General features: G+C 42.6%; 3 protein-coding genes and 1 pseudogene across 4 annotated transcripts; 1 reads left to right on the top strand and 3 right to left on the bottom strand.

Annotated features, from left to right (window-relative positions):
* Positions 1-1,257: 1,257 nt before the first annotated feature.
* Positions 1,258-3,931, bottom strand: LOC104787691 (LEAF RUST 10 DISEASE-RESISTANCE LOCUS RECEPTOR-LIKE PROTEIN KINASE-like 2.7). Its single transcript, XM_010513296.3, has 3 exons — positions 2,729-3,931; positions 2,601-2,633; positions 1,258-2,510 (listed from the first exon to the last, which is right to left on the bottom strand). The coding sequence occupies exons 1-3, from the start codon at positions 3,525-3,527 to the stop codon at positions 1,363-1,365; spliced, it is 1,980 nt and encodes a 659-aa protein (XP_010511598.2). The 5' UTR covers positions 3,528-3,931; the 3' UTR covers positions 1,258-1,362.
* Positions 3,932-8,307: 4,376 nt separating this feature from the next.
* Positions 8,308-10,577, top strand: LOC147944700 (uncharacterized). The gene is made up of 2 exons (XM_087512694.1): positions 8,308-8,994; positions 9,054-10,577. Exons 1-2 carry the CDS (start codon positions 8,308-8,310, stop codon positions 10,575-10,577), a joined length of 2,211 nt encoding a protein of 736 aa, XP_087368820.1.
* A 3,753-nt stretch (positions 10,578-14,330) lies between these two features.
* LOC104789637 (uncharacterized) lies at positions 14,331-19,935 on the bottom strand. 2 transcript variants are annotated; one of them, XM_010515304.2, is made up of 4 exons: positions 17,246-18,769; positions 17,008-17,154; positions 16,345-16,874; positions 14,331-16,264 (listed from the first exon to the last, which is right to left on the bottom strand). In XM_010515304.2, exons 3-4 carry the CDS (start codon positions 16,864-16,866, stop codon positions 15,383-15,385), a joined length of 1,404 nt encoding a protein of 467 aa, XP_010513606.2. In that variant the 5' UTR covers positions 16,867-16,874; positions 17,008-17,154; positions 17,246-18,769; the 3' UTR covers positions 14,331-15,382. The 2 variants fall into 2 exon arrangements, 1 of the variants encoding a protein (XP_010513606.2); XR_015557691.1 differs by lacking the exons at positions 14,331-16,264; positions 16,345-16,874 and adding an exon at positions 19,910-19,935 and having other exon boundaries at positions 16,923-17,154; positions 17,246-19,817.
* Positions 19,615-20,945, bottom strand: LOC104789638 (LEAF RUST 10 DISEASE-RESISTANCE LOCUS RECEPTOR-LIKE PROTEIN KINASE-like 2.5 pseudogene; annotated as a pseudogene).
* Between the last annotated feature and the right edge of the window lie 431 nt (positions 20,946-21,376).

The following is a 21,376-nucleotide window of genomic DNA, read 5'->3' on the forward strand; positions in this document are numbered from 1 at the left end:
TTTGTTTTGAATTACTTTTGCTTTTGCCTTTAGGGACATGTGTGTTCCTTAGCTTTGGCCGCATGTCTAGGGTTCTAGTGTCTCCTATTTATGGTCTATATAAAGGCCTAAACCCTCATTGTAAAACTCAGACTTGAATAAGAATTAAAATTCCCAAAGAGAGAATCTTTGTTTCTCGTCTCACTCCTTTCTTCCGCCCAAGTCCGGGACTTAGCTCCAGAGAATCCTAGAAGGTTCGCGAACCGGGTTCGAGACCTTCTAGTCCGACCGTATCACGGGCCGTGCCATCTCCCGTGTGTCGTTGCATCGATCCACCTTCCCTCCATCTCTACCGAACGACGTTCGGTCCCGACCGTTCGTTGTGCTCCGTTTCGACCCTATCTTCCCTAGTGAACCGAGGTCGAGTTTTTCACTCGGTTCGCTAGCCGCCGTCCCATTTCCGACCGTACCATCCATCCGCTACCGTATTTCATCCGTCTGACCAACCGCGGTCAAGTAGCTGCTCGACCGGATCCGCGTTCCACTCGTTCATTCGGTCTCAAATCTCGTTTCCACCGTCCATTCTCGTCGGTCTTTTACCGAGTTTCCTTTGGTCCGAGGAAAGTCCTCTATTTCCAGAGCGTCCCATGATTCTGACCTCCGTCCGAGCCGCTAGGCCGTCCGGCACTCACATCACTAGGAGTCTTCTATTATCACTTGTGTTTATTAGTTGACTCAGAAAATCGAAACTGGGATATTAGAGATATTGGTGTGTGGCTCTTTTCTTCCAAAGCCTTTTTCTTGGAACTTAAGTCTATAGTGGGAATGAGTTTATAAGAAAGCTACTTGCCGATAATGGGGTCAGCTGATACCATTTATTAGGCCTGGGCCGGAGCCGGATATCCGGCTGGGAGATCAAGATCGATCCGTAGTATGAAGTTAGAATATGAAACCTCGAAGAGTTCACAATTTTGATGGTCTCTATCGTACCTACAAGCTCTAAAAAATACGCTGTAAATGTAACAACTTTTGCCATAGTTACAACTTACTAGCTTAAATTCTTCTCACTCAAAATTAGTATTCATTGTAAGCGGTTGTAAGGACTATTTATATAAATTTCTCTAGAGCGCTAAATTTTATGGTTTATTGTTACTCTTACAAATAGCCAGAGGAGATGCAGAAGGGACAAAGTAAAATAGCAAAATAATTTAATTCGGAGCCTTTTGGTGCATAATTTTCATTTTGTTTGTTTTGATGTTGTGCATGAAGTTGGTGATATTAGTACACTCTCTCTAGTTAATATATAAGGGATAACATGGTTTAAATATAAGAATATTACATTGAAAATCATATTAAAAACACTCTAATTATGTAGATGATATATTAGATTGATGAATGCACTTTGTTGCTTTCGCATCCCGACGTATCCTCCGAAAGCGTAGAAGAATCTTCAAAAGGCGCTGACGGAATTTGGAAAACAGGCCTAGGAGGGACTTCAAGAGCATCAAGGTTTCCTTCCATCATCTCCACAACTCTGTTCATCGCTGGACGATCTGATGGAGAACATTGAATACACCACAAACCGACCAATGTCATCTGCTTGATTATCTCCTCATCTTTGCGGTTGATTCCATCGTCGATAAAACTTGCAATGTCTCCCTTCTCAAGATCCTTGTATACCCATCCAGGAAAGTACATTGAGCTTGTGTTCGATGCAGAATTTTGAGTAGGTCTTTCTTTATTCCTTGTTGCTCCTATCATCTCAAGGACCAACATTCCATAGCTATACACGTCTGACTTGTGGGAAACTCTACCGTACATTTTTGAAAACAGTTCAGGTGCAATGTATCCTATTGTACCTCTTGTGTCTAGCAATGACAAGATGCTCTCTTTCTTCTCACAAAGCTTAGCAAGGCCAAAGTCTGAAACTTTGGGGCAAAGATTGTCGTCTAGTAGTACATTCTGTGGTTTTATGTCAAAATGTACAATCCTTGTTTTGCAGCCATGGTGCAAGTACTCTAGACCACGAGCAACTCCAAGCGCAATTCTTGAAAGTGTTGTACAATCTATATCCATTTTGGTCTTGTCCGAGAGGAACTTATCAAGACACCCATTTTCAAGAAATTCATAAATAATTGCTCTCTTGGAACCTTCAGAGCAGAATCCTAGGAGGGTAACAATGTTGACATGAGATGTTTGACTCATGCTTGCAACTTCATTGATGAAATCTTCACCATTATCACCCTTTATGTCTTTCAAAACCTTCACCGCAACAAAACGTCCATCACAAAGGGTTCCTTTATAGACAATTCCAAATCCGCCGCTCCCAATCTGTTCCGTGAATGACTTTGTAATTCTCTTCACTTGTGCGTAACTATACTGCTTCAGTGGAATCAGTGCATTGAGTCTTGGTTGTGGAAGTGTCTTGAGGTTTTGTTGACCAAGATCATGCGATGTTCTCCTCTTTCGGAGAATTAGGAGAAACAACGTTAAAACCAGGACCATGAACAGAATGACACCTACTCCTGAACCTATTGTAAGAAAAAAAAATCATCTCTACAGGATTAAAAATTTTCAGAATTTACTCAGGTATACTTTAGCAATAGGGTCAGGTTAAGCACCTATTATTTTTGCCCCAGCTCCATGAGCGATTCCTGCATCAATCGAACGACACCAAATGAACTCATTACCTAAGTGGTGGTTCATAAAAAAAAAAAAACATTAGGAAACTATAAGCAAGAAATGTTACCATTTTTTCTTGAATCGCAAGTACCATTACGTGGTTCATCTACACAATAACAGATGAATCCACTTGAGCTCTTATTATATCCACAAGCACCCCCAGAACCTATGCACATCTGACATTCCTGGTTCAGACCAAGCTCAAAACCATCTTCAAGAGCGTTTTTTAGTTTAACTGTAGTCGGACTTGTCTGTAGTGTGTCGAGGGAAGGTCCAGATGCGGGAATACTAACGTTTCTTTCGCAAAATCTCCTGAAGTCGTTTAAAGATGAACTGATCCCTTGAAGTAGAGGAGACGAGAGGTTTCTCGTCACATAGTAATTTCTTTTGAGAGTAGTCTTATCAATCGGACAACCAAGCATGCCACCATAAGTATAAACCACCCGTGAAACGTCGCAGCCGTAAAAAATTGTTATCAAGTCGGTGTTGGGAGCAAATGAAAGGATGTTTTCCACGAAGGGAACATTTAAAGGAGCAGACGGACAAAGATCGTTGATAAGATCGGATCTGGCTAGTCTTATGGTACCAGAGATATAATTAGCGTCCAAGATTCTGAACGTTACAGAGGAGAAGCTAACCTCTGCAAATCTTGCGCTGCACTCGAGCTTGAACTCTGGGTGGCCGCACTCTTCTTTGCCAGGAATCCAGAATGGGTACAAGAGACCGTTCTGATTACCGCAGTTAATCGGTTGACTGCAGTGTCTATAAAGATCATTAGATGAGAAAATACAAGATGGGATAACAAAGAGCATCCATATGATCCTAAGGGACATAAATTTTGTCGGTGACAAAAACAGATTGATCATTGTGTAGTGTAGAAAGAAAGAAAGAAAATGCTGAAAGAAAAAACAAAATGAAGCGTCTTGGTGAAGGTCTTATGTATTGTTAGAAAGAAAGATAGAGATAAGAAGCCAGTGGAAACAAAACAATATAGCTCACGAAGGAGAAGGACAAGTCAAGGAAGGCAAGTGAGTCACTATTACTGATTTATTGACAAACAAAAATACACGAAAAGGTAGATTTTGGTCATTAGTGTGGGATTATGATATGATACAGTATATTAAATTCGTTAAAATATACAGTAATATACGTCACACCAAAAAAAAAAAAATACAGTAATATACATATTTAGTTAATTAGAAAACGATTATATAAATTCTAATCTAATTATATTTTTTGTTTCTTCTAATAATCATGTTTTGTGTAATATGTAATATTTTATTAATTTCAGATTATTGTTTGAATAGATAGCAAAGAGAAGTGAATTAATTATTTGCTTAGGAAGATATCCAAAACATGGAGTTAAATCTTGAGTGGAAGTGACAGAGACTTGTTGGTCAACTTAAACCATACTTTCTCCTAAATATTGTTTTTTTCTTGATACATTAAAAAAATGTCTTTTTCTTATCGACCATGGTAGAATTATAAGACTGGAAAAGTCAACATTGTGGATATTTTGTTATCAAAGACTAAATTATTTCCATGTTATTTTTGATATAAAAAGACCTTAGCTATAATGTATTAGGATAAAGTGAATAAATTTAAAATCCAATTTATTATATTAGTATCATTTAATAATTATGAGAGTTGAAAATAGTATTGTAAAACTTGTATATTAGTACTTCTCATTTTATTATTGATAATATGATATATGGTATAAAATATAACTAATTAATAAATTAAATATATTTAATATGCAATTTAATATGTTTTAAAATATTAATAATTTTTAATATAATTTAAGATAAAATGTGAAACAAAATAATAAAATAAATATTCAACTAAAATTATATTAAAAATATTATACATTAATAGAAAAAAATATTATATTGTATTTCTCACCAATGGACACAATAAAGAGGTTCTTGAGTTTCTCTATATTAAAAAAAATTATATTATCTTATATAATGAAGAAATGTTCTTCCAAAAACTTTCAACCAGAAAGTGACACGTATCACTAAATTAAAATTATTCATTTTGTTCGTACAAACTTTATTGGACCCATATGATTATCTCTAGCAACAACAACAATCATGGAAAACAGATGATGATCAGTCAATTGGCGACTACACTTATAAAATAGAAATCCGTGAGCCTCTTGAGAGCTAAAAAAGAAAACGGCAAGCTAATATAAACCTACAATCTTATGGTGAAGAGTGGCAAATTGAAATCAGCTATTCATTTAGCATAAGTAAATCCTCATAAGACTCGATTAAATCATATATAAATGCAAGGAATGCAAGTAAACATTTGTACTCGTTCGGTGAACAAGAGCACATAAATGGGGGAAATTCAAATCAAGAATAAACACAATTATATGCATTCAAAACAGAATTAAGTCAAATTATTTGGGTCATGTTTTCTCAACCATGTTCATGGTTGACCAACAAATTAATACACTTGAATGTAAATTACTTACATAAATAATATCTATAATTTGTTATCAACATGCATATACCTCTAAATATTTTACACAACTATATTATTAAATTGTTTTGCAATGTCATTTTAGTAACATAATAATCGTCTTATATTGAGTTTCATCTCTCACCCTTGCATTAGAAATTTGTATTTGTATTATAATATTTCTAATTTTAATCATCTTAAATATACAATTAATTCATTTAACCCACTAACCATACTATCAAAATATTTTACATATTTCTTGGGACCTTTAACTTCTAAGATTTTTTACATTAAAAAATAACTGAATGCATTAAAAACACTATTAACTCAAATTAGTTTTGTGACGTACACTCAATTTTGCATGACCTACACATTTGTTATCAACAAATTCCCTATAAATAGCAAACACCTCACTAAGCACCATCAACTATCAAATCCCCCATAAAATTTAAAATTCTAGAATATCATTTTTCTATATAACAGATGGTGTTTCAAATATTTTCTTTACATCATTTATGAAGATATGGAAGCAAATATTGGTTTTAGTTTGTAGATATTCATATTATTATGTTTATAAGATGTTCTAGTAATTCAAATACGGCATAGCAGTAAATTTTGATTTCTATTTTAGTTTTATCATATTTTATAAGAAACTATTAAATTTTTGGTTTCTTATCTTTGTTATCTTTATAACCTACTATTTTTATTTTTATTATATTTTTGAGCTTTTAAAGCTCCCAATTGATTCCCAACAATTTTACATGTGTCATTCTTTTTCAATTTTAATGAATAATATTAATTAATATTATTTTGATTTTTAATTAACAACATAATTGTTTACTTATGTTTTAACTATCTATAGAACATAGAAATATTGCTGCATTACATTTGGGTAATATTTCTTCTACTACAGATGCACTTTTTGATGAAGATGGTAAAATGAACTTATTGATTTTTTTTTTATGATGATGGTAAAAAATTTGAATTAGTTTTGTTTTCCAAGCACTTATTTTTAAAGAATGCTGCATGAAAGGAAAATAAAAAGTTGCAGTCAAAAAGAAGGTGAATCTTCATTTTCAAAAAAAACTGAAAGTAAAAGAACAGCCACAACATGTGTATAAGAAAAAATCTCTTTTCATGTTTTTAAGTTATAACTGTACAAGTTATTTGTTTGCTACATGTGTGTGGAGATAAAAATTATAGAAAACAGTTAAAATAATCATGCAAAAATATATACTATAAGGAACAAATGAATGTAACTAAAGAAAAGAATTATGAAATCATAAAAAACTAATAAATATGCCAAAATAAAATTCTATAGCACAAAATAAAGATAATGAGAAATCAAACTAAGAGGTATCTTCTATTAACAAGAAATGATTATAAAAATAATTAATAATAGGATTACAAACGCGTAGCCCAAATTTTAATTGACAGGACTATATAATTTATCTTTCATTATTAAAAACAAACAAAATATGTAGCCCTATTAAGAGTTAATGTTGTATAGGGAAAGAACATATATATGGATCCATGCGAGGCCAATATTAACTACAAAAAGATATATTGACTTATTGAATCATACATAATGGATTGAAAAACTATATAAGGAAAAATGTTTTTACTGATCGTTAAAGTTTTCATTAAACCTTATGTAATTCTACATACACATACAAAAAAAGAAACAAAAAAGGAAAATAAAATATATCTTACACATTTTTTAAAAACTATTATAATTAACAAAAAAACACATTTGTATATAATAAAATTATAAAAAAAGGTTTCTCCAACTAATCAAAAAGAGCTTACTCCTCATATTACATAGAACAATGTAAATGTCTAATAGTTAGTATTTTTATAATTGCGTTTAATAGTTTTTTACCACTTGGTTTTCATTATTTGGATGTATACTGTTAAGCCGGAGATGTTGGAAGAGGTCAATGGGGCTCCATATCTACGGAACGTCCGATTGTAATTTCTTTTTGATTTTAAACAATTAATGGATTAAACTAATTGTCTGCTACTTCCTACAAAAAAAAAATTAAATAAAGAATTGTCCATAGAATAACTTTATTTACATCCAGATTTGTTGAAAACAAAATTAAACAATTAAAGGACTAAAAAAATTGTATGCAAAAACTAACAAAAAAACAAACCCGTCCACGGACGGGCCTCTCCCTAATATGATGATAAACTCAATGAAACTCTACCAATGCACATTAACTAACTGTAAACGACATAGTTAATTGTTCTGGTGGTTACTGCGACTCTGAAATCTATCCGGATTCCATCAAACATCAAACATCAAACAAAATTTGTTGGCAGCACACTAGCAAAGCAAGCTGCTAGAGGGCGAGATCGCAGAACGTTAGAAAATGAGTTACTTTCCACGTGTTTCTCTAAATAGTCTCGACAAAAAAAAATGAAATAAGCCTTAGCGTTGACAGTTTACTTGATGACTGGTGACACAATCTGGAATATAAACAATATGTAACATTTCTTGAATAAATATATTTTGCTGCTTTCATGCATGCTTTAATAGGTTCCAAAAAGGTTTATTCTCTTTATTAGACATTTGTGAAACATACTTCTGTGTAAATTGAAATATCCTCAGAGAGCCTAGAAGATTCTTGAAGTGGCGCAGCGGAAATTTGAAAAACAGGTCTAGGAGGGACTTGAAGAGCATTAATGTTGGGGGTGGATCCACACCCCAAACCAAAGGCCCAGCTCAGAAAAAGCCCATAATAAACCCCCAAGAGAAGGGAGGGTGTTATGGTCTTTTACATAGACGAACCGACACGATTCTCTATAAATATAAACATACGGCCTGCGTAGAAAAAAAAAAGAAAAGAAGGGAAGAAAAGGGATACAGCAAGTACAAGAACTTCAACTCGTCCAAGTAGAAGTCAACGGTTTGGAACCGATCGCTCGGAGAATTGGCGAGATAACAGCTCGTCTATTATCCTGACCTACTTTTGTAACTCGTCTAAGTCGTGTTAAAGCCTGTCTTTTGTGTCTCGACATCAATATAATATAAGAGAACTTTGACCCTCCTTTGACCGAACTAAATATACTAATTGTTACTGATATCATCATCAACAATTTGGCGCGCCAGGTAGGGGGAGCCAAGTCAAAGTTTTCTAAAAAAATTGAAGAACGGACCTACACCGATTAGACGAGATGACAATAATTGACAAGGAAAAGAGCAAGGAAGGAAGCTCGTCGGGGGGGACGACTACCCCGGCAACGGAACAAACAGACCAAGCGGTCCTCCCCACGCCAGACGCTCCAAGAAAGGTCGTGACGGTGGACAGCCCGGAGACTTTTGTCATAGCTACAAACCTGACGACCCCGGCGACCGTAGAACCAACACAGGTCCCAACGCAGCTTACTTTGCTCAGCAATCAGCCCGTCTCAAGTATTGACGAACTGTTCCGCGGAATCTTAACACGCCTTGACCAGCAAGAAGAGCGAACCAACAGCCGATTGGATGCACTCACCGCGGCACAGTTTAACTCACAAGATGAAATCAACCATCTCAACAACGCTCGGCTCAACCCAATGAACTTCACCTCGGTAAGAACAACGCCAGGGTCGTATGTGCAAACCAGCGGATTAGGACGTAATCCTGCCCAGCACCCTATCGAGCGAAATAACGACGTAACTGATCTAACGAAGGACACCGAGCTAAAAGAAATCAAAGAGCAAATGAAAGAAATGGCCGCAATGATTCAAAAAGCAACGGACAAGGCACCCGAAGTCGGACTTATGCTCGAAGCAACACAGCGAACTCCGTTCTCTCGAAGACTCGCTACAACGACGGTCAGACGGGCAGTCAAACCACGGTTGGGTCACTATGACGGAACGGTCAACCCGCGAGACTTCTTACTCACCTTTGGCGTAGCCCTCGGCCCTTTACAGTTCAGCCCGGCGGAATACGACGCTGGAGCTTGTCAGTTTTCGCCGAGCATCTAACAGGAACCGCATTGAGCTGGTTCTCGAGACTCCCACCCGGATCAATCGATAGTATCAGAGAGCTGATAACCGAATTTTTGAAGCAGTTTTCTGTTTTGATCGAGGATAAGAATTCCCATGCCGACTTATATGCCTTAACTCAGCATAAGGGAGAATCGCTTCGGTCCTTTATAGGGCGATTCAAGGAAATCTACGTCAACATCTCAATTCCGGACGCTGCCGCAATTGTCGCACTTCGAAATGCGCTCTGGTATGAATCTCGGTTCAAGGAAGAGCTGTCTTTAACGCATGTCGAGACCGTAGCCGAAGCATTACTCCGAGCTGCAAAACACATTGGGCTCGAGGAAGAGAAAGCTATCAATGCTAAGAAGCATTCTTCGGAGGCAAGCGCGATACCCAAACAGCCTGTAGCCGCAGCTCCAAAAGTTGATTACGTCGAGCCTCGACAACACTTCATCAAAAACCAAGATCGAACTCGCCGAACCTTTGCGATCGGCGAAAACAAGTATATACGGAAAGAGGGAGGTGAAAATAGTGCAACCCCATACTGCGACTACCATCAGAGTACCACCCACGCAACTGACGAGTGTCATTACCTCCAGAAGATCTTGATGGAGCGATACAAGAAAGGGGCAATAGTCGTCGAGCCCGACAGAAGCAAGATAGCCCGACCTGGACGAAGCGAGGCCAAGCGCGCCGAATATATCGCTCGAAAATTCGTCAAGGATTCAAAGGTACTAGCTGACCAAAGCGAAGACGAGATGGAAATTCAAAACCTACTTGCCGAACGGCGCGAAGACAGCGGTAACGAAAAACGACCGCATACAGACCGCAAGCCCGACCAACGTCCTCCGACGATACGACGAATCAACATGATAATGGGCGGGCTAGCCGGATGCAACGATTCGGTCAGAGCGATCAGAGATTATACTAAGAAAGCTGAAATGACGAAATCTTGGCCGTCAAGGTTCGAGGCTGAAGGCATGCCAATCACTTTCGACGGAAAAGATCTAGAAGGTTTGGATTTACCGCATAACGATCCATTGGTCGTCGAACTCTTGATCAGCGAAAGCAAGGTGACGAGAATATTGATCGACACTGGAAGCTCAGTCAACGTCATCTTCAGAGACGTGTTGGCCAAAATGGAAGTCGGCGAACGGGACATTATGCCAGAATGTCACTCTTTAACGGGCTTCGACGGGGATCATCTTATGTCCGTCGGCACCATCACCTTACCAATCTTCGTTGGGGGGATAGCCAGATACTTCCGGTTCGCGGTTATCGACAAGCCAACGATCTACAACGTCATCCTTGGAACCCCATGGCTCCACAAGATGAAAGCCGTCCCGTCAACATACCATCAGTGCGTTAAGTTCACAACTTCGAAAGGAATATACACACTGCGTGGCAATCAGCAAACCGCATGGGCCTGTTTCCTGATCGAGCATAAGCTTCGCACCGGAAAGAAATTATAGCAATCAAAGCAGCGGGTCGGCGACGATAGCGCATAACCAACAGACGGAAAGCCGACTGCCGTCCAGCAGGGCGTTGCCGCGGTCGAGGAGGTGAACCTCGACGAAAACGACAAGAAACGATGCGTGAATATCGGTACAGAGATAACAGACGCCATGCGAAACGAGTTGATACTTTTCCTCAAAACCAATATCTCGACGTTTGTATGGAGCGTGACCGATATGAAGGGGATCGATCCAAGTGTCACAACCCATGAACTCAATGCCGACCCAACGCATAAGCCGGTCAAACAAAAACGGCGCAAGTTAGGTCCCGAACGATCACAAGCAGTGAACGACGAAGTTGACAAACTTCTTGGCGCTGGATCAATTATAGAAGTAAAATATCCCAAGTGGTTAGCTAACCCGGTGGTCGTCAAGAAGAAGAATGGAAAGTGGCGAGTCTGCGTCGATTTTACCGACCTTAACAAAGCCTGTCCAAAAGATAGTTTCCCATTGCCAAGAATTGATCAACTCGTCGAGGCAACCGCCGGCAATGAACTATTAACTTTTATGGACGCCTTCTCTGGTTACAACCAGATTCTAATGTACAAGGACGACCAGGAAAAAACGTCGTTCATCACGGATAGAGGGACCTACTGTTATAAGGTTATGCCCTTTGGCCTAAAAAACGCAGGAGCGACGTACCAACGGCTAGTCAACAAAATGTTCGCCGAGCAACTTGGCCGGACTATGGAGGTTTATATCGACGACATGCTCGTCAAATCTCAACGTGCAAAGGACCATATCACTCATCTCCGACAATGTTTCGACACCCTAAACAAGTATGGGATGAAGCTGAACCCAGCCAAATGCACCTTTGCAGTTAAGTCTGGCGAATTCCTTGGGTACCTGGTAACCAGAAGAGGCATCGAGGCGAACCCAAAGCAAATTAAGGCAATCATCAACTTGCCACTACCAAAGAATGCCAGAGAAGTTCAACGACTATCCGGACGGATCGCCGCCTTAAATCGTTTTATATCCAGATCGATCGACAAGTGTCTACCATTTTACCAGCTTCTCAAAACCAAGGGCAAGTTCGAGTGGACCGAAGCCTGTCATAGCGCGTTCAACGAGCTAAAGAACTATTTATCGACCCCACCGATCTTAGCGAAGCCGGAGCTCGGCGAAATCTTATTTCTTTATATTGCGGTCTCAGAGTCGGCCGTCAGTGGTGTACACGTTAAAGACGATCGAGGAGAGCAACGACCCGTCTTTTACATAAGCAAATCACTCGACGACGCGGAAACTCGCTACCCGACAGTCGAGAAGGTTGCCCTAGCAGTCGTCACGTCCGCAAGGAAGCTCCGACCGTATTTTCAGTCACATACTGTCGCTGTCCTGTCCAACCAGCCTTTACGGTCTATACTGCACAGCACGAGCCAATCGGGTCGATTAACGAAATGGCAATCGAACTTAGTGAGTACGACATCGAGTATCGAACTCGTCCGGCTGCGAAGTCCCAAGTACTCGCCGACTTTTTGATCGAGCTTCCGTTTGGGGAAGCCGAACCAACACCCATTGACCCATCAGACGACCGGTGGACCCTGCATGTGGACGGAGCATCCTCTCATCTTGGATCAGGAGTAGGGATTCGACTAACCTCGCCGACCGGTGAAATTTTGGAGCAATCCTTCCGTCTCCGATTCCAAGCAACCAACAACGTCGCCGAGTATGAAGCACTCATCACCGGTCTAAAGCTCGCCAACGGAATGCAGATCAAGCGGATAAGAGCCTTCTGCGATTCTCAGCTCGTCGCCAATCAGTTCAGTGGAGAATATGACACCAAAAGCGAACCTATGGCCGCCTACCTTGATGTCGTTAGGATTTTATCAAAACGCTTCGACGAATTCGAGCTCATCAAAATTCCCAGAGGAGACAATGCCCCGGCCGACGCTTTGGCAGCACTCGCTTCAACATCGGATCCCGACCTTCGGTGAATCATCCCGGTAGAAAGCATAGATACGCCGAGCATAAGCGAAACACACCCCGAGATTTGCCTCGCACTCCACCAGCCCAACGAAATTAGGACGACTTATCAAACGATGAGGTCACGCCGAGGATGCGAACCTGCATCAGACAGCGACGTGACAGATTGGCGAGTCGAAATCCGAGCATACTTGGCCGATGGCGACGTGCCAACAGACAAATGGGCTAAGCGAAGATTAAAAGCCAACGCCCACTACACCTTAATGAAAGATCATTTGTTGCGATGGACCGCGTCAGGAGCCCTTTTGCTCTGCATACACGGTGACGACACCGAGCGCGTCATGATGGAAATGCACGAAGGAGCCGGAGGAAATCACTCAGGTGGCCGAGCCTTGGCACTGCGAATCAGGAAGCATGGTCATTACTGGCCGACGATGATATCCGATTGTGAAAAGTTCGTCGCCATGTGTGAAAAATGCCAGCGACACGCCCCCATTATTCATCAGCCAACTGAACTCCTACGAGCCGGAGTAGCTCCTTACCCTTTTATGCGCTGGGCGATGGACATCATTGGCCCGCTACCAACTTCTATACAAAAGCGATATATACTCGTCCTCACCGATTATTTCACCAAATGGGTCGAGGCCGAGTCTTACGCAAATATCAAAGCAAGGGACGTCCAACTCTTCGTTTGGAAATATGTAATCTGTCGCCACGGTCTCCCGTACGAGATAGTCACTGACAACGGGTCGCAGTTTATCTCCCTGCAATTCGAAAATTTTTGTGCACGATGGCGAATCAAACTAAGCAAGTCGACGCTGAGGTATCCGCAAGGAAACGGCCAAGCCGAAGCTACCAACAAGACTATACTCGATGGCCTAAAAAAAAGACTAGACGCCAAGAAGGGTGCCTGGGCCGACGAGCTTGACGGAGTACTTTTGTCCTACCGAACGACCCCAAGGACATCCACTAACCAAACCCCATTCTCCTTAGCCTACGGGATGGAAGCAATGGGACCCGCTGAGGTCGGCAGTTCCAGCCTCCGACGAACAATGCTCGTCCAAAACACCGCACTCAACAGTCAGATGCAAATGGATAGACTCGACGAGTTGGAAGAAGAACGAGACAAAGCACTCCTACGAATCCAAAACTACCAGCTCGCCGCAGCCAAGTACTACAACAAGAAAGTTCACAATCGGCATTTCGACGAAGGGGATCTTGTCCTCTGCAAAGTCTTTGAAAATACTGCCGAACCAGATGCCGGAAAAATGGGAGCCAATTGGGAGGGTCCATATCTAGTATCCAAGGTCGTCCATCCCGGCGTATACGAACTCTTAACAATGGGCGGTGAACCAGTACCGAGGTCTTGGAATTCGATGCATCTCAAGCGCTACTATTACTAGAACCATCGAGGAAGCTCGGCTATGTTCAGCTCGTCCTTTTTACCATTCGAATAATCATGTAAATATGAACTACGATCGGCTTGATCCCTCCTGATCGGAGGGTACGTAGGCAGTCCCACTCTACGGGACACAGCCGCCAATAATATAAAATTTCTTCCTCACAAGAGTGAGTTGTCATTTGCAAGTTATTTTAGTCGTTACCATTGGCCCGGTAATGACCCGACGTTCCGACGTATTACTTTAAGCCGAGTCGCAACTTGCACAAAATGATAAGCCGACTATTAACGGTCGCCCCCGGTTATATCAAGCGGAGCGTAGCTCGCATAAAAGAAATAAGCCGACCATCACAAGTCGCACTTTAAAAAAAAAAACAAAGAGAGAAAAGTAAAACTCTCAAGAGTAGCATAGAATTTGACTTATTTAAAAAAAAAAAAAGATACAACGGTCTGATGCGGGTGCCGACCCCATTACGGCACAAACAAAAAAAACAACAATAAAGGATAGCAAGTCAATCAACTCCAAGATCGGCACTGGAAGGCTCAATAAACTCTAACCCGCCAATTATGGTTTGCCAATGACGGCACGATTCCTTCACGTCTTTCAGTAGATCCATCGGGACAGCCGCACCTCGTCCAATCATATCCTCGAGGTACGCACGGATCCCTTCGAGGCGATTACTCTCACTAAAGTAGTGACTCGTGCTCTCCAGTTGCAAAATGTAACGACGAAGCACGTTGATACGAGCTCGGCAGGCCTCGATTTCCTCCCGATCTTCAAACAGCCTTCGGCCCAGGGAATCAAGGTCACCCTGCTCAAGTGTAGGTATCACCACTTCTGCAAAAAGATTCTTGCGCCGGGTACGTTCGTCCAGCAGCTGATCCCAGTGCCATTTCGGAACGAAATATCCTTCGTCAATCAGCGTTTCGAGACATTCCACTGTCCCGTCCACACGACAGAAATCATAATAGCGTTCGAATGAACGACGGGTGGAGATGATGTAAGCTCTTAGTCGCTGGATGCGAGCGTTATAATAGCCGAGTTCCGCTTGTATCACCTCGTCGGACCTAACGCCTAGTCGTTCCTGCGCCCTACGCAACCACGCCGCTCTAGTCGTCACTGGCATCGGAATAATTTCCTCTTCCCTACAAAGACAAAGGAAACTCACCAAGACTAAACTGAAGTAAAAAGCAAAGACTATTTATAGAACGAAAAGTGCAAGTCCCAACAAAAAGGCATTCAATGACCAGTAAGCAACGTTTTGAGAAATAAGGCATTAAATAGAGTAGGAATAAATGCCCCAAGGGCAGGAATAAAGTTTCGGAAGGGAGCCGACCCCTAAACACGGCGCATAAAAGTACGTGGGAGCCGACCCCAAAATACGGCAAACAGAAGATAGTACGAGGGAGCCGACCTCTCGACACGGCGACAACGGAAGAGTCACGAAACTAAGCCAACAACCGGCGACTCATGCCCGGGAGTTGACGGACGAGGAAGTCCTTCGGCAGCTTGCTCCTCAGCTCCATCAGAAGGGTGGTCGTCAGCTTGCACCTCAGCTCCATCAGAAGGACGATCGTCGACCTTCTCCTGCTCGTCCAGATCTTCACCCCCAATCTCCCCACTCTCCGATCCGTCACTCCCACCCTCGTCATTACAGACCTCGGTATTCTCACTGATTGGGGAAGCGATCCAAGTCGGAATTGGGGGAAGAGGCCCGGCAAAGATCTGAGACATGTCGAAGTCAGCTTCGGTAATATCCGGCAGATCGACCTCTTCAACCTCGCTCTTCAGTTGGCCCATCACGGCCGTAACTTGGTCCTTAATCCCGTCATCGAGCAAAGAAATCCGACCCTCGGCAACGAGCGTTTCGAGCATCTGGACGTTCCCAACAGCTTGGTTGTACTCAAGAAACTTCTCCCGCGACGCTTCCACCGCTTCGGCATAGCTTTTGTGCTTCGATAAGAGTCTCTGCACGCGACCAGCCACCTTGTGGAAAGCGTTGATTCGCTCGTGGTGCCCATACTCATCACGTCGATCTCTAAGCCTCCTCGTCTCCGAGTTAAGGGTGAGCTTCAGACCGTTACAGGCAACTTCAGCCTCCTCAAGCTTCGTCGTAAGGGAGTCTCGTTCTGTGGTCAACCCGCTCCGGTGATGTTCGAGTTTGGCCACAAGGTCGCTAAGTCTCTGGTTGGACCGCACCGCCTCCCCCAATTGTCCCTCGAGGCGCACGATCCTCTCACTCGACGCCCCAGAACGCTCCCCTTCCAATTTCCGAACACGGCGCTCGTAGCGAGAAGCCAGATGATTGATACGCGCAATAAACTATCAAAGTGAAAGGAAATGACAACCATAAGAAAAACGAGTAAAAGAAGATTAAAAGCAAGTTGGTTTAATCGACAAACCTCAAAAGACGCTTGAGCAACGTCGGTAACCGCGTCGGCCTCTTTCATCTTCTCAACTGCAGGAAGACGACCTTCACCAAAGTGGATCTTCCGAAATAACTCGGCGCAGGACCGCGAGTCATCCGGAAAAGGACGAGCCCCGGAGGAATGCGTAAAATTCCAGCTGAAGTCGACCGACTTAGACTTCTTTGATGGGGGAGACTGCTCTTGTTCGGGACCATCCTTCCTTTTCTGCGAATCTTTCGCCACCTCGGCGACGCGACCAGGAGTCCCGACCACCTTCTTCCTTGGAAGTGTCTCCTCTGGACCAATATGACGATTCGGAGGAAGGGATCTTGGACGCATCCTCGAAGGGTCGTCCACAACCTGACGAGAGGAAGGAGAAGCCCTTTTTGACGAGCCAGAGCTTGGAGGATTGGCACCCGGACGAGCATCATGACGGGGAGCGGAACGAGGCAGCGGCTCCGGAGCTCGGCGATAACGAGCAGACGCGTTGGGAACACTCAAGTTCATCTTACCCATCGTCCCGGCTACACTCAAGTACAACACAAAGCAACGAAATTAATCGGAGAACTCAAGAGCAGAAAAAAAAAAAAAAAAAAAGAAAAAAAAAAAAAAAAAAAAAACAAAAACAAAGGGCGGTTCAACTACACTAGGGTGTACCTGTCTTTCTTCAAGGATCAGAGGTCTTCCTTGAACGCTCCTTTTTCGACTCGGTACCTGGCCAAACGTAGGGGCAGAAAGCTTTGATCGCGTCTATCTCGGCTTGAAACGAAGAAGGGTATGGGAGCAAACACCTTGGAACAACAACTAAAAAAAAAAAAAAAAAAAGGGGGGGAAAGGTTAAGCACAACCGGAGAATAGTGCAAATAAAATATACTAGGCAAGAAGGGTCGGCTACCAGGTGAAGGGTTCCACCCAGAAAACCAAGGAATCGACGGATCCTCCAAAACCCCCTCACCGACTTCAAGAAAGAAGTACGAGCCCTTCCAATTATATGTTTTGCCCTTAGCACCCTCGACGAGCGTTGTCTTCCTTCCCGACGCTACATAGTAAATTCCAGGAGTTTTGTCTCGGCTCGACGGGTTCAGACACGTCAACTCTTCCAAATGATCACAAGTAAGCTTAACCCCCGCAGCTTCGGCCATAATCGAAAGGCCAACAGCATTTCGAAAGGTCGCCGGGGCAAATTGAGAAATGGCCGCCTCACGACGAGCAAAATATGTCATCAGGAAAGACGGCAAAAGGAAGGTAAGCCCGCACTCGGTGATGTACTTCTCCGAAAGGCAAATAAAGCCGGAAGGAGCATCCCAGGGACGCTGAAATAGTTCTGGAATCAAAATTCTCGGTTCGGTGTTTAATTTCCCAATACGAACTGCATCAGACGCCGCTCCCGGTTTCAACGTCGACGGAGGGAAATGAGAGAAAAGGTTCTCGGTTGGCAAAGGAACGTTGTCCAACTCGGGAAAGGATGGGTCATTGATCAATGGCTCGTCTATCAGGGAAGGAATCCTGCAAGGCAGGCCCGACGAGCTTGGAACCGCCGACCCTGGAACGAGACGACGTCTCAATTCTTCAAATCGAGCCATGTCTGAACCCGCCGAAGACGAATCAAAAGGACTCCGAGAACGGCCCTCCCGGCGAACGGACCTATTAGAGCCATCAGATTCGGAAGTCATCGCTCGTCGAAGGTGGCTCTCGACGGATGGATCGGACGATTGAGAACGAGGGGAGTTCATAGTAAAAGTACGACGCACTAAAAGCAAAATAACAACAAGATAAGAAGGAGGGAGAATACCTGAACGATGAGCACCGAAAAAACGCGAGAAGAAGATAATGAGAGAAATGGAGAAGTGATAAAGACGAAGGATCTGGAAGGGTCATCATTACGACACGCGCCCCAACAACGATATGGTTTCCGGATCTCACGCGCGTTGATCACCGCACACAACGATTCGACCCCAAAAGTCGGGAACTGTTCCTTCACGCGCGACTCTTCGCTCTTTCACGATTATTCTTCGCCTAAAGACTACGAACTAAAGGCCCGGGGGGGGGACTACTGTTGGGGGTGGATCCACACCCCAAACCAAAGGCCCAGCTCAGGAAAAGCCCATAATAAACCCCCAAGAGAAGGGAGGGTGTTATGGTCTTTTACATAGACGAACCGATACGATTCTCTATAAATATAAACGTACGGCCTGCGTAGAAAAAAAAAAAAGAAGGGAAGAAAAGGGATACAGCAAGTACAAGAACTTCAACTCGTCCAAGTAGAAGTCAACGGTTTGGAACCGATCGCTCGGAGAATTGGCGAGATAACAGCTCGTCTATTATCCTGACCTACTTTTGTAACTCGTCTAAGTCGTGTTAAAGCCTGTCTTTTGTGTCTCGACATCAATATAATATAAGAGAACTTCGACCCTCCTTTGACCGAACTAAATATACTAATTGTGACTGATATCATCATCAACAATTAAGGTTTCCTTCCATCATCTCTATAACTCTGCTCATCGCAGGGCGATCGGATGGGGAAGGTTGAATACACCAGAAACCTACCAGCGTCATCTTCTTTACCACCTCTTCTTGTTCACTACTGTTTCCATTCTCAATAAGCCTTCTAGTGTTTGCTTTCTCAAGATCCTTGTATATCCATTCAGGAAAGTACATAGAACTTGTGTTTGAAGCAGAGCTATGTTCAACTCTTTCTTTGTTCCTTGCTCCTATCATTTCGAGGAGTAACATTCCATAGCTGTACACATCAGATTTGTGAGAGACCCGGCCATACATTCTTGAAAACAATTCAGGTGCAATGTAACCTATTGTTCCTCTTGTGTTTGCTAATGACATGGTGCTTTCTTTCTTCTCGCAGAGCTTAGCCAGACCAAAGTCTGAAACTTTAGGACAAAAGTTGTCATCTAAAAGTATATTTTGTGGTTTGATGTCGAAATGTACAATCCTCGTTTTGCAGCCATGGTGCAAGTACTCCAGCCCACGAGCAATGCCTAGAGCGATACTATAAAGTGCCATCCGGTCTATGTTCATTGTGGTCTTTCTTGAGATGAACCTATCGAGTGATCCATTTTCTACAAATTCATAGAGAATTGCTCTCTTGGAACCTTCAGAGCAGAACCCTAGGAGGGTAACAATGTTGACATGAGAAGTTTTGCTCATGCTTGCAACTTCATTGATGAAGTCTTCCCCATTACCCTTTGAGTCTTTTAAGATCTTCACTGCAACACTACGACCATCAGAAAGAGTTCCTCTGTAGACTGTTCAAAATCCGCCTTTCCCAACCACTTCGGCGAATGACTTTGTAATTCTCTGTACTTGCGCATAGTTGTAGTGTTTGAGTGGAATAAGGGCCGTTAGGTTCTGTTTTCTCACATGATCTGATGTCTTCCTTTTGCAGCTGATTACACAGAACATTCCAGCAACTATAAGAATGAGTCCCACCAATGCAGACGCAGCCCCAATGCCTTGAGAGGAAAACAAAAAGAAACAAGGAATAATAAGACTATAGTGTTGTAATCTAAGCAGGTTTCTTTATAAATAGGAAAACAATGAGCACCTGCTTTTGCCTTGATGTTTCGACCTGCACAAATAATAAAATCAGTTTGAATTACATACAGAACTTTGGGTTAAAACTTAAGGGAGTTTCTTTATATACTTATCAGAATTAATTTTTGGGACTTCACATAGATGATCTAGTTATTTGTGGTGGGGGGTTGGATTTGAGGAAGGGACAAGTGGTGGTTATTATTGTTGAACCTATTAGAAAAGTAGAACATGTGGGGGCAAGAAATCTTACCCTTGTTTCTAGAACCGCAAGTACGACTATGTGCCTCGTCTACACAATAGCATATAAATCCACTTGACCTCTGGTTATATCCACAAGTACCTCCTGAGGATATGCACATCTGACAATCAGAGTTAACTTCAAGCCCGAAACCCTCTTCAAGAGCCTTCTTTAGATTATCTGTACCCGGAGTTTTCTCCAGTGTATCCAAAGCTTGTCTAGAAGCAGGAATACTGACGCCTCTTCTACATGATCCCCTGAAGTCGTTTAAAAGTGCACTAATACCTTCAAGTTGAGGGGATGAGAGGTTTCTCGTTATATAGAAATTTATTGTGTCATCATCCTCACAATCAAAGAATCCAACATAAGTAGAAACAAACAGTGAAAAGTCTTCGGTGCAGTCGTAATAAAGCGTCAGCATCTTGGTGTCAGGAGCGAATGGAAGAACGTTTTCGTTGAACTGCACATTTGGTAGGTTTTGAGGACAAAGATTGTTGATATAATCCACGCTGCCAAGTCTTATGAAACTAGTAGTATAATTTGCCTCTAGGATTCTAAATGTCATAGAGGAGATGCTAAGCTCTGCGTATCCTCCACTACAGTCGAGCTTGATGTCGGGGTGGCCACAGTCTTTTCTGCCAGGTATCCAAAAAGGGTATGAAAGATTTCTCTGGTTACCGCAGCTAAACGAGCTACTGCAGTGTTTATGAAGCTCATCAGCTGAGTGAACACATGATTGGTAAAGAAAGAGGATCCATATGATTCTATAGGACACAGAATTTGTTGGCGATAGAAACAGATTGATCATTGTGTTGGAAGTAAAAGGACAAATGGTGAAGAAGAGAGAAATTCTCAAGATTTTACATGAATATATAGATATATGGCGTTAACAAGCAAAAAGTTTCATTGCTAAATAAGGAAAGTGCGATTTCAAGGGCGATTCTAGGGTTTGCAGTGTCTCCCTCACGCTAGGGTTTGTGTGACGGCTACTGCCGGTGTGCCTTCATGTCGGAGGTGGAGCCCCCTCAGGGGGATGAGTCTTCCTCGCAAAACAAGCAACTGTCTTACGCAGCTGCAGTGAATAAGCGTCCATCGCTTAAGAAACACGATTATGAAGTTAGTTTGGTTGATGGTGTCCTAACGATTGCGGTTCCTGATGCGGTGCTTCAGGATTCGGTTCCACTCTGGGATGACTTTCTGGTGGGTCGGTTCCCTTCAGCGGCTCCACATGTTGCAAAA

The sequence above is a fragment of the Camelina sativa genome, chromosome 5, assembly GCF_030686135.1.
Source record: "Camelina sativa cultivar CO46 ecotype springtype chromosome 5, ASM3068613v1".
Lineage (NCBI taxonomy): Eukaryota > Viridiplantae > Streptophyta > Magnoliopsida > Brassicales > Brassicaceae > Camelina > Camelina sativa.

What these genes read in the sequence shown, in the direction of transcription:
- LOC104787691 (XM_010513296.3), bottom strand. Translation starts at nt 3,527, where the DNA reads ATGATCAATCTGTTTTTGTCACCGACAAAATTTATGTCCCTTAGGATC. An exon ending in TTGCGATTCAAGAAAAAATG is followed by an intron (nt 2,634 to 2,728) that starts GTAACATTTCTT and finishes CGATTGATGCAG; the next exon opens with GAATCGCTCATGGAGCTGGG. An exon ending in AGCTGGGGCAAAAATAATAG is followed by an intron (nt 2,511 to 2,600) that starts GTGCTTAACCTG and finishes TTCTTACAATAG; the next exon opens with GTTCAGGAGTAGGTGTCATT.
- LOC147944700 (XM_087512694.1), top strand. Translation starts at nt 8,308, where the DNA reads ATGACAATAATTGACAAGGAAAAGAGCAAGGAAGGAAGCTCGTCGGGG. An exon ending in TGGGTCACTATGACGGAACG is followed by an intron (nt 8,995 to 9,053) that starts GTCAACCCGCGA and finishes TTTACAGTTCAG; the next exon opens with CCCGGCGGAATACGACGCTG.
- LOC104789637 (XM_010515304.2), bottom strand. Translation starts at nt 16,866, where the DNA reads ATGGGTAAGATGAACTTGAGTGTTCCCAACGCGTCTGCTCGTTATCGC. An exon ending in TTGCTCAAGCGTCTTTTGAG is followed by an intron (nt 16,265 to 16,344) that starts GTTTGTCGATTA and finishes TCACTTTGATAG; the next exon opens with TTTATTGCGCGTATCAATCA.